The 12981-nt window shown below is 40.2% G+C and overlaps 1 protein-coding gene across 4 annotated transcripts in view; it reads left to right on the plus strand.

Moving 5' to 3' along the window:
• Window positions 1–12981, plus strand: part of pms1 (PMS1 homolog 1, mismatch repair system component) — a 72521-nt gene that overhangs the window by 28106 nt on the left and 31434 nt on the right. For all 4 annotated transcript variants that reach the window (XR_009828285.1, XM_062067715.1, XM_062067714.1 and 1 more), the window contains exons 9-11: window positions 8734–9180; window positions 9354–9484; window positions 12814–12974. Coding sequence is in view for 3 of the 4 variants with exons in the window: in XM_062067715.1 (XP_061923699.1) it covers window positions 8734–9180; window positions 9354–9484; window positions 12814–12974 (739 nt within the window). In the remaining variant the exon portion in view is untranslated. The remainder of the gene's footprint in view (window positions 1–8733; window positions 9181–9353; window positions 9485–12813; window positions 12975–12981) is intronic.

Below are 12981 nucleotides of genomic sequence, written 5' to 3' on the forward strand. Positions count from 1 at the left end.
CCAAGTCTCCGGGCATTATCAGCGCAACAAAGTCCAATAAGCACTCCTTAATAAACTCTCCGTCAGAAAACGCCTTACTTTTTCTGGCGCTTTTGTGAGAAATGACGAAACTTGTCCTGACGGCTGCATCTCTGGGGGTGTGTAATATGGCACAAAGTCATTGCTGGGTTTGCAGTTTTTCCATCAACGCATCAGCCTCCCTTGCGCGCGCTTCATCAGACACATTCCGGTATTTTCCCTCGTGTTTCTTCGTGTAGTGGCGATTAAAATGATATTAATTTAATATCATTAATTTATTTAAAGAAATACTTGGCAGTCCATCTCTTGTTGGAAACACGCCATTCCTCATCAACTTTTCTTTTTTTTAGCGTCTCCTCACTTGTCTCTATGCACCTTCACTCACAGGTTCCCTCCGGACATACGGCATAAATAACACATTTCAAAATAAAAGCAGCACAGTTGTATTGCGCGCACGACATAGATGTTTTTTAAACTTTATTTTGTAATTTGTAATTGCGCCGTTCAATTCACTCACAATCGCACACGCGCATACGTCCACACGGAAGTAATACAAATAACGCTTTTCAAAACAAAAGCAGCACCGTTGTATTGCACACTCGACATAGATACTTTTTTAAATTTATTTTGTAATTTATGATTGGCCTCACGCGGGCCGGACAGGGATGCGCAAAGGGCCGGATGCGGCCCGCGGGCCGTACAATGCCCAGGTCTGGTCTAAATTGTTCTCATTATAGCAAATGAAATAGTGTAGCTTGACAGGACAAATTGGTTTAATAGGAATTTATATTCTTACTTAAAAGATAAATGCCTCGTGTTCATGTTCACACAGTTGTTTTTGTTCATCTAAAATTGAATGAGTGACACATAGTTGGCTAGTCAAGAACAGATTTGGCACTGAACAGATGGAGGTAATGAGTGTTAGAGTTGACCCTTGCCCCCCTCTGAGTCAAAGGATTTACATTAATGAAGGTAAGACAGGGATGGAGTCATTTTGGGGGGAAAACAGGAAACAAAGTTAGTCTCAGAATCATGCACTATACAGTGAAATATTTGTTCCTGCATGCTATTTTGTTTTTGATCTTTGTGTTACATTAATAAATTATATCAAAACAAAACCTGTCAAAAAATATTGTGTTCATGACGAGTTCCACTATTCAAATAACTACATAAATGGTTATTTTGAAGTCTTCTGCTTTAATGAAATACAGTAAAAGAAAGGTCACTACCTATCATCGGGAGAGGGTGCAAAACAAAAAATCTCTGCTCTTGTTTTGAGTAAAATTGGAGCTTTCCTGACCCCTGACTGTAAGCACAGCCACAGGACAGCTTGCTAACATATCCGATTTAAACTGCCCAGTCGTAAGCACAATTTTCTATAATAAGCAAAGTGTAGGTGCCACAAGCCGTGGGCTAACGAGCTAAAACGCAAGCTCAAAGTGGTAGCCGAGCAACCCGAAGCTATACAGCGATCAGGCCGTTTAAGTTTGGACAAATTTCAAGGCTTTCTGATCACACAAAGTGATCTCTAAGACAGGCTGACATGGCGCAAGGTACAATATTTGTTGAACTAACGAGTTAGAAGTGCTGCTAGCCATCAAAGCGTACCACGCCAGCGGCTTTCAGTAGGCTGCTTAGCAACTATGAAACGCACACTAAGGAACAAAACTCCCCGCCCGAAACGCCCAGGCTCACAGATCAAATTTCAGGAAACTGATGACCCGAATATGACAATGTTGGTGAACACAATACAAAACCTACAATTAGATATCAGAGGTCTACAATCATATGTAGACGGTCAATCATTAGATATTAGATGTCTACAATCAAATATAGAAAGTCTACATGCACAGAGTAACAGAGAGAAATTATTTTTGTGATGATATAAGGAACATTAAAGATTAAGTTAAGATTCTCAGAGAGGACAGCACAGCAGTGAGACATAAGTCCTGCAAGAAGAAAATGTAGCATTATCAATAGCATTGTTGTTGTCTAAGCGTTGTGAACTATCACAATGCGCTTATTGATAAAATTTGTACTAATGTTTTTTGATAATAATACAAGTGGTCTGCTAATAACTGACATCAGTGATTATCTACCAGTTTTCACAACCTATGACAGAAACTACAGGAAGAGGAACATGGATAACAAAAGGACACTTTGAAGACTATGCACAGAGAAAACTATCAATACTATCAATGATTTTAAGAATGAGCTGAGAGAACAAAGTTGTGCATGTGTACAGTGAAAATTATGTATATACACATTTTATTAATGCTTTCATGATGCTTTATAACAAACATTGTCCATGGAAACAACTTAGTTAGAAACAATCAACCCTGGATGACAAAGGGACCCAAAAATGCTTTTAATAATAAAAATACATTGCGTGGGTTCCCTCTGGGTACTCCGGCTTCCTCCCATCTCCAAAAACATGCACCTGAGGATAGGTTGATTGGCAACACTAAATTGGCCCTAGTGTGTGAATGTTGAGTGTGAGTGTTGTCTGTCTATCTGTGTTGGACCTGCGATGAGGTGGCGACTTGTCCAGGGTGTACCCCGCCTTCCACCCGAATGCAGCTGAGATAGGCTCCAGCATCCCCTTTGAAAGGGACAAGCGGTTGAAAATGGATGGATGGATGTATAGAACTTGGATCTATATCTTAGAACAAAGATCTATAAATCCAGAAAATAAGTACAAAAGTAGAAGAAAAAGCTAAGAATATGAAGGAAAGAATATTACAGCAAATTATTAGACAGGAACAAAGACAATATGAGAGCAACATGGGGAATCCTAAATAGCATCATCAAAGTGAAGTGAATTATATTTATATAGCTCTTTTCTCTAGAGATTCAAAACTTTTTACATAGTGAAACCCATTATCTACATATTTAAGCTACATTTAAACCAGTATGGGTGGCACTGGAAGCAGGTGGATTAAGTGTCTTGCTCAAGGACACAACGGCAGGGATCAAACCTGGAAACCTCAAGTTGCTGGCACGGCCGCGCTACCAAGCCACGCCTCCCCACAAAAAATGGTGCTAAAAAGTATTACCCTCAATACAGCAGAAACGTGAAACATGGTAGTATGAACAAAGTAGTGGAAAGCCTTAATAACGGCTTAGTAAATGTTGAAATAAATCTGGACAAAACAATTGCAGATCCTGGGTCAGTTGAGGACTTGAATGACATCATAGACAGAAATCCCAACTTGATGTTCCTTAGGGATGTGAGGAAATAATCAAAATTGTGAATACATGTAAATCCAAGACTGCACTCAACTGATTAGAAAGCGGAAATTGATATGTAATTGATAAAAAAAGGTTACTAGATAGATTTTAGAACATTCAACGTACATCAGCAACCTATCATTTAAAACAGGCAAATTCACAAACAAAATGAAAGTAGCAAAAGTTGTACCAATTTATAAGACTGGAGACAAATTGAAAAATTGTTTTACAACAGATTCGACAAATTCCTAAATAAAAGTGTATACTCGCAGACAGCCATTACGAATCCACAGCTAAAATTTCACAATCAATGGCATTCATCAAAATAACAGAAGGGATTGCTAATGCAAATAGGTGGTAAACAGTGTGAAGCTGCAGTGTTTACGGACCTAACTAAAGCATTTGACATAATTAACCATAACATCTTAACGAAACAATTAAAACAGTATGGCATTGGAGTAAGGCTGCAGCTAACGATTATTTTTCTATCGATTAATCTATAGATTATTTTTTCCGATTAATCGGTTAATCTATAGATTTATTTATTTTTTCGATTAATCTATAGATTATTTTTCCTTTTACCGATTATTTTTTATTCAAAATGAAGATGAACAAATAAATGTAGGCCAGTTTTTTCAAAAGGCATGGCTTTTATTTACAAAAAAAAGAAGTATGGCCACTCAGTCAACATTGACAACAACATGACTAAATATTCTGTAACAATGTAAACATTTAAAACTTTTAACATTTAACAAAATTAAAAGTAGCTTATTTTCTTTTTAATGTGCAAATATAAAAGTCAACATCCAGTGCAAATCTTAATATTCTGCAATAGTATAAGCATTTCAAAAGTAAAAGTATTGCTTATTTTGCTTTAAAATGTGCAAAAATAAAGATAAACATCCAATACAAAAAAGTGCAAAACGAAATATTCTGTAACAACAGTGTAAACATTTCAACAAAAGTGAAAGTATTGCTTATTTGCTAAAATGTGCAAAAATAAAGATAAACATCCAATACAAAAAAGTGCCAATCTAAATATTCTGGAGCACTGTAAACATTAAGTATTGCTTTTAAAATGTGCAAAATAAACATCCAATCCAACACAGTACACAATAACCAATTCTACTCATTCCAGTGAGTGTCTAACAGTTGTAATGAAGAAAGGTTAGCATGTCTACATGCTCTGGTTCTTTTCTTGTTTACAATATTCCCAGCAGCTGAAAATAGGCGCTCAGAAGGGGTCGATGTGGCTGGAACTGAGAGGTAATTAGCCTTCACCTCAAGCCAGGACTGCGAGTGAGCTGAGCTCCAGTTTATATTCCTAGAACAGACCTGGGCATTCTGCGGCCCTTTGTGCGTCCCTGTCCGGCCCGCGTGAGGCCAATTATAAATTACAAAATACATTTTAAAAAGTATCTATGTCGAGTGTGCAATACAACGGTGCTGCTTTTGTTTTGAAAATCGTTATTTGTATTACTTCCGTGTGGACGTATGCGTGTGCGTGATTGTGAGTGAATGTGAACAGCTGCAATCACAAATTACAAAATAAAGTTGAAAAAACATCTATGTCGTGCGCGCAATACAACTGTGCTGCTTTTATTTTGAAAAGTATTATTTATGGGCGTGTGTCCGTGTGTAACCTGTGAGTGAAGGTGCACATGCAGCGACAAGTGATGCACGGTTTACACCCGAGACGCTAAAAAGAGAAAAGTTGATGACGAATGGCGTGTTTTCAACAAGACATGGACTGCCAAGCAACGTTCCCTCTAAGGTGCGTGCCTGCGCAATTGCGCACTGCTCAAGCGTCCGCTGCGCACAGCAAATATGTGCCGCGCACCAAATCAAATCCCATCTGAATTCTAAACAAAATAAACATATTTATTCTATGTAATTTTGCAATGCAACTTTGAGTGACAGTGACAACAAGTGGACCTAACAGTGTTCGTCAACACCGTTCAATTGAACACCGTTCAATTATTGTAACGTCTATCGAGATGCTTCGAGGACAGGAATTATATCGATCACTTTATTGAGCAAAACTGTTTATATTCGGACACAACCACACCAAAAACATGAGTAAAACACTTCTATCTCGAAAAACTAGTCATTTTCTGCCTTGCAAACCAGGCCAAAACCAACTTGTCATCTGTCACCAACACGCATACCACTAAACCACTGGTGCTTTTATGGCCACACAAAAAGTCGGACAACTCAAACACCACACAGTTACACTATGACTCTTCAGTCATACGTGTGCTTATTTTACTGTCATTTATTATTAATGTTAATTTGTTTATATTAGTCATGGAATGCTGTTACACACACTATGTTGAAGTATTACTATTATTATTAATTATTATTATTATTATTATTATTATTATTTACGGTATATATCAAAAATAATATTGAGCAAAATTTAATTGAAATATTGTCGATGTGGCCCTCCAGCAGTGCTCGGGTTGCTCATGTGGCCCCCGGTAAAAATTAATTGCCCACCCCTGTCCTAGAAGGTCAACGGGCTCATAGTGATGTTACTAGTAGTTGACTGGGAGGTGTTTATTATCATTTGGGGAGAGTCCGCTGCCTGATGCTCGCCTGCTAAACACCTATCTGCTCGACGCTGAAGCGCTGACTACATGCGCTCTGAATACGCACTGCTGATTGGCTGCTAATGCTCTGAATACGCACTGCTAATTGGCTGATAATGCTTTGTGTGTACCAATCAGATGGTTGTGTGGGTGGGACAATGCTGCGTGCTGAGACAGAAGCAGAAGGAGCAAACTAGCAGCTTGTTAACACTTTAGCTTAGAAACTCGTTCGGTACACCCCCGTACCGAACCGAAAGCCCCGTACCGAAACGGTTCAATACAAAACACGTACCGTTACACCCCTAGCAGATACAAATGACACATTCATGTTTTTGTGTAATGATGACAATGTATACTCGCGCGGACGATTGACTAGTTGATGGTTGATGGTTTTTGATTGATTGAGACTTTTATTAGTAGGTTGCACAGTGAAGTACATATTCCGTACAATTGACCACTAAATGGTAACACCCAAATAAGTTTTTCAACTTGTTTAAGTCGGGGTCCACTTAAATTGATTGGTTTTCTTTTCAAATGTTCGTTCATAGCCGTTGTGCTGCTATGATAGGCCATTTCCGCTCGACACAGTGTGCATACAACAACATTATTAGGCCGTTTATTGAAATACTCCCACACTTTTGACGACATTTGGCGTGCTTTTTCTCCCTCGCTCGCATCGTCTGCTTTGATCGTCTGCTTTGCGCTTCGCCATGACGGTAGTGTGACGTAAATATGCGACGCGTCGACGCACAAAAACAGCGTCGACGTATTTACGTAACCGATGACGTCGACGCGTCGTTTCAGCCTTACATTGGAGGGGCGGTCATGAACTGCGTAAGAAGCTACTTCACCAATAAGGAGCAATATGTGAAGCGAGGTGAACATACGTCTACATTGCCAATTATGTCTTGCAGCGTTCCCCGGGGATTAATACTGGGACCAAAATTGTTCAATCTCTTTATTAACGACATTTGTAAAATTACAATACACTTAAAGTTGGTACTATTTGCAGACGATACGACTGTGTTTTGTTCAGGAGAAAACACGCAGAAGCTAACACAAATAAAATAATAAATTACCGGTAACACATTAAAGAGAGGATTGACAAAAACAGACTCAGTAAAACTAAAATAATGCTATTCCGTAACAGCAAAAGAGAAAGTCTAACACAAATACAGAAGGACAAAGTAGACATTAAAAAGGTAAAATAAATAACATTTTTGGGTGTAATAATACATTATAAAATTAACTGTAAATATCATATAATGTAAAAAAATATACAACATAAGCTACTATTGTGAGAAACACTTAAATAATGATGAAATAAATATAAATATGTTCTGGACTAAAAATCACTCCATATTCTCTACTGCTCAATAGTGTTACCATATCTAAATTATTATGTAGAAATATGAGGAAATGACTACAAAAAGTATGCTTCATTCGCTGACCGTGTTACAAAAGAGGTCGAAAAGAATAATATATGATGTTGGCTATCAAGAACATTCAAACCCTTTATTTATTGAATCAAAAATATTTAAATTCAATGATTTGGTGCATTTGCGAACAGCTAAAGTTATGCACAAAGCAAACTATAACCTGCTACCCAAAAATGTACAACAATTATTCTCAACAAAATAGGAGAAATATAACATCAGAAAAAATGTTAACTTATAACATGTGTATGCACGTACAACACTAAAGACCTTAAGTACATCACTATCCATCCATCCATTTTCTACCGCTTGTCCCTTTTCGGGGTCGCGGGGGTAGCTGGAGCCTATCTCAGCTGCAATCGGGCGGAAGGCAGTGTACACCCTGGACAAGTCTCCACCTCATCACAGGGCCAACACAGATAGACAGACAACATTCACACTCACATTAACACACTGTGCTAATTTAGTGTTGCCAATCAACCTATCGCCAGGTGCATGTCTTTGGAGGTGGGAGGAAGCCGGAGTACCCGTAGGGAACCTACGCAGTCACAGGGAGAACATGCAAACTCCACACAGAAAGATCCCAAGCCCAGGATTGAATTCAGGACCTCACTATGTGGATTTAAAATATGAAATGGATCAAGCCAATAATTAAAACAATGTACTAATATGATCCAGTTTAAGAAACTAAACTCATTTATTCTGATTTTGTATCGGATCAATATCGGTATTGGCCAATACTGAAGGCTTCAATCTCTGTTGTAACCAAAGTGAAAAAGTTGTATCGGGACATACATAATGTAGCCTATAATGTAATATTATAGTAAAATATAATGGTAATATTTTATCATTCTTAACTGATATACAGTACATGTGGAAAAATAAACACTTTTGACTTTCTAACAATTAAAGAAAAAAACACTGATGACGTGTAAAAGTAACGAGCGATTCAACTGAAGTGATTCAACTTCATTCTTAACTGCAGTAGAAGTGCCTAAAAAATAAGTTGTATGCAGAGTAAAACTTACAAATAATAAATTGTGTAACTTTGGCCAGTGACACTGCTGCAAAAGATAAAATATGTACCACTTCTTGGAATTTAAATATATTTGCACAAACTCTTTATATAATTTAATAATAGGGTGTTATTTTAAGTCTTAATGCTTAAAATATAAAGATTTATGGAAACAAGTTCTTAAAAAACACGGTGTGGAAAGCACTCTGCCTATTGTAATTATAAACACAAAAAATGACAAATAACAATAATCTGTGATATTTTTATGAGACATCAGCCATGCTAACTAGGACAATATGTATCATGGCATAAAATGAGATAAGTTTAAAAAAAAAAAAAAAGTAATTTTACCCTGGCACACGGTGTGAAAAGGGCTTGTAGAAATATCTTAAATATGGATGTTCATCATTACTATTGTTGTGGATATGTCTAAACTCTACAGGTATGAGGAGAAAGCAAAAAAACACCTGGAAAACCACAAGCGCACCTGTACCACCAAACTGGCAGACAGTGAAATCCTGAAAGAGCGGATGAGCTACAAACGCAAGGCTTCACTCTCAAACCAACAGCTGCTAGACGAGCTCTTCTCTGCAAAGCCCCAAAAGAAGCAGAGGAGCCTAACGCCAAAGCCTTTCAGGCCCTTCCCCTGTTGCATGTCCAGCCTGCGGTTGCGGCTTCAGCGCCTCTCATCCAAGATTGGAGCAGCACCACAGGGTCTCCGTCTTGTAGCCCGGCTGGCCTCTCAGAGTGCCTGGGTCGTTTTATGTGGTCAGAGGCTCATGTTGTTAAACCCATTTCGGGTGCAGGAGACCTTGCTGTTTAAGAGACTCCTCCAGAATAATATACTTCCAGCACTCACTCTGCAGAATAATATACATATAACAGAAGGGTAATGTATCACTCACTTTTCACTAGCAATTAACCAAACCTAAATTATTGTCAATGCTTTTAGTACTGCTATTTCAAACACGAGTAACATAACTTAATCCTAGATTGTGTTGTGCTACATTGTGTCTACATACCTGAAAATAAACTGAATTTAATGCATCGTCTCGTCTGCAGGAGTTTAGGGGGGACAGAGTACATAGAGACTTTATGCAACATGGAGAAACAAAACCCAGATCTGAACGGTGGGATGTTCATCTCTGACCCAAGACTTGTGGCCAATGGGTTTAAAGTCAGACTCACTCCAGGTAAATTCTTTTAAATATATACCTTGCTATATTTCTCAGATAGGCCATATAACCGTACAGAACAGGAGTCGGCAACCCCACACCACACTGAGCATTTGTTTAAACAGATATTTTCTGACCAAGAGGCCGTGAATGTATATTGTCTGAGTCCTGACTGGGGATTGGATGAGCGTGGACAACTACAGTAGTTTTATGACGTATTGTAATAATAAGGTACATCATTTACCTTAGAGAGCGGACTTCTATGGTACCTACATCAAGCTGCTTGTCAGTTAAATACACCATCAGCAGCTTCTCCATATTTTCATCGATACATGTCCACCATTTTGATATTATTTTACATCCTTTCGCTGATGTTAAGACTTACTGGGGACGGTGTGGCGCGGTTGGGAGAGTGGCCGTGCCAGTAACCTGAGGGTTCCTGGTTCAATTCCCACCTTCTACCAACCTTGTCACGTCCGTTGTGTCCTTGAGCAAGACACTTCACCCTTGCTCCTGATGGGTCGTGGTTAGGCCCTTCCATGGCAGAATAGGTGAATGTGGAAATAGTGTCAAAGCGCTTTGAGTACCTTGAAGGTAGAAAAGCGCTATACAAGTATAACCCATTTACCATTACATTCTCCTCAGCACTGTCTATCACACTCACTCTCTTAAAAACGCACGTTTATATTTCAATATCGCTGATTCGTGGCAGCAATATTGAGCAATGTTCTCAAGGGAGGGCAAAGGCCCCTGATAATCTTCTCCGCTGTCCTGGTCACCCTCTTCAAGGCCTTCCTGTCTCCAGCAGAGCAGGCAGAAAACTACACTGTTACGCAGTACATCAGCAATGTCTCTATAGTGGCCCGATAAAAAGATACCTGCGGTTTCTCCTCAAGTTCGTTCCTCTGCAGCACACAAAGGAAGTGGAGTCTCTGCTGTGCCTTTTTGACCAATGCTGAAGTGTTTACAGTCTTTGGAGGTCCTTCAAGATGTAAGTTCCCACAAACTTAAAGGAGGCCACACTCTCCGCACATGCTCCATTTACAACACGTAGAGCATTTTTCCTCTCTGTCTTCTAAAATCAATGACCTTCTTGGTCTTTGTGGTGTTCAGGTTGTTCTTGGTGCACCACCCTGCCAGCACCTGTATTTCCTCTCTGCAGGCTGTTTCATCACCCCCAGGATCAGCTCCACCACTGTGGTGTTGTCGGTGAACTTGATGATAGTGTTTGAGTTTGGATGAATGGGGATGCAGTCATACGTATATAGGGTCAAGGAAAGGGCTCAACATGCAGCCCAGAGGAAAGGCAGTGCTGATTGACAGGTTGGGAGAGCATAGTTGACCCACCTTAACAATCTGAGGTTGGTTGGTCAGAATTTTTTTTAAATCCAGGAACGGATGATGGGCGTAGATCCAGGAAGCTCAGCTTCTACACTAGGATGTTGTAGATGATGGGATTGAATGCCGAGCTGTGGTCGACAAACAGCATCCTGAGATAGGTATTCTGAAGTTCCAGATGTCCCACAGCTGTGTGGAGAGCAGCGACGATGGTGTCCTCTATGGACCGGTTTGGCCTGTAGGCAAACTGGTGTGGATCAAAGTTCTGGAGGAGGCAGACTTTGATATATTAAAGAACAAGTCTTTCAAAACACTGCATAACAACAGACATCAGTGCCTCTGGTCTGTAGTCATTTAAGTCTTTTATGATTGTTTTTATGAGGAATGGGATGACAGTGTCTGCCTTAAGACAGGGCAGGACTTGGGCTTGTGCCAGGGATGAATTGAATATCCCTTTTAGTACTTCAGCCAACTGGTCTGCACAGTCCCGGTGCACCTTGCCCAGTATGCCATCCGGCCTAGCCTTCAGTACCCGCCTCACCTGGTGTTCTTGGAGGATGAGCCGTTGAGGACTAGAGGGTAGATGGGGCATCTGTGGCTGGTCTGGATGGGCAAATAAGTGATTGAGTTCCTCTGCTAGTAAGTCTTCCTTGCTGATGTGTTACTTTTGTAGCTTGTCAGGTGTTTGATGCCTTGCCACACCCGCCGTGAGTATTTGTTCTTCAGGCGCGCCTCCACTTTCCTCCTATACTCCACTTTTGCAGCATTGATGCCTCTCCTTAGCTCAGAAATCGCCCTGCTGTATTGCTCAGTGTCCCCCAAATGGAAGGTAGCGTTTCAAGCCTTAAGAAATGTCTCGACCTCTGAGGTAAACCACAGTTTTTGATGAGGATAGATCCGGCTGTGCTTATCCACAGTGATGGTGTGTGTACAGTGTCTAATATAAAACACTGACCGTGTCATGGTATGGAAGCAGTCATGCATGCAGGAACAAAAGGCATGGATTGGTGGTTAGATGTGCTCAGGTGGGGTAGAGAAACAGTCTTGTAGGCTCGCTTCAGATTGGAGTAAACCTGATCCAGGGTATTCTCACCTCGAGTTGGGCACTAGCCTTGCTAGCAGGCCCGCTCTGAAACTCCTCTTTTCATTACAATGCCTCGCCTGCGTTGTCTTCTCCACGATCCGAGGACAAGCCACTGTGAGCCCAGAGCTCTAGAGATGTCGTCTATGATGTGGTAAAATGGATGAAACTCACTTGTAATTTCTATTCGACACATAAATCTGATTGACCAAATTCCGGTAAGGGTTTTGTGAAGTAGGCTGCTGAGATCATTCATACGATCACATTCATACAGCAGCACACTTACAAGACAGGCTAAAATACACCAATACAGAGAGCCAGTAGCCGCAGCGTCCGTACACGCCGCCATCTTGGCAAAACATTTTTAAAAATCCATCCATTCCAATTGAAACGTAATACACAATTACACAACTTGTGAAACGTGCACAGACTTATTTCTTCTTCATTATAAGGAGTATTTTTTCTTTCCGTTGGAAAGGGTCCCATGAATGCCAGTTGTTACTGAACTGGTTCACCACAGTCTACATTGGCACTTTGCCTGAGAGCATGACCTCCCACTGGGTTTTAGCAGGTGATCAGAATGTTTGCCCTTTGAAAAATTCCAATAATTTGCATACACCTATGCCAGCCTCAGGAGGTGTGTGCCTAACACCGGCATTTGGAGCATGAAATCTCGGAATAGTTGTTACTCAAATATAAATCTAAATGATTTGTGATATTTCCTCTTTAAATGACAGGTAGTATTTTTTTCACTTCCTTTCAATCTGCTGGGGCTTCTATTAGTCATTTAACACTCCATTTGGCCCTTCCTTGTTTGACTAAGTCATTAGTCAAACTGTAAATCACAGCATTTATTTATTATTATTTCCTGGAGATCGAGTCTAAGTCTGCAGCATATTAATCGTTGTTTTCTGCTTGTTTTGGCCAGTGGTCACGCCACCTGAGAGACATCTGGAAGTGACAGCACTGGCAGACTGCGTACCTTTCCTCGGTGTAGAGGACCTCAGGGAGATCATGACTGCAGTGCATCACAGGAAGGCCAAGACTGTCCAGGAGTGTCGGCCCCTGAAAGTTTCCAACTACCTTCAAGTAAGAG

Source organism: Entelurus aequoreus, linkage group LG13 (genome assembly GCF_033978785.1).
Source record: "Entelurus aequoreus isolate RoL-2023_Sb linkage group LG13, RoL_Eaeq_v1.1, whole genome shotgun sequence".
In the NCBI taxonomy this organism is placed as follows: Eukaryota; Metazoa; Chordata; class Actinopteri; order Syngnathiformes; family Syngnathidae; genus Entelurus; species Entelurus aequoreus.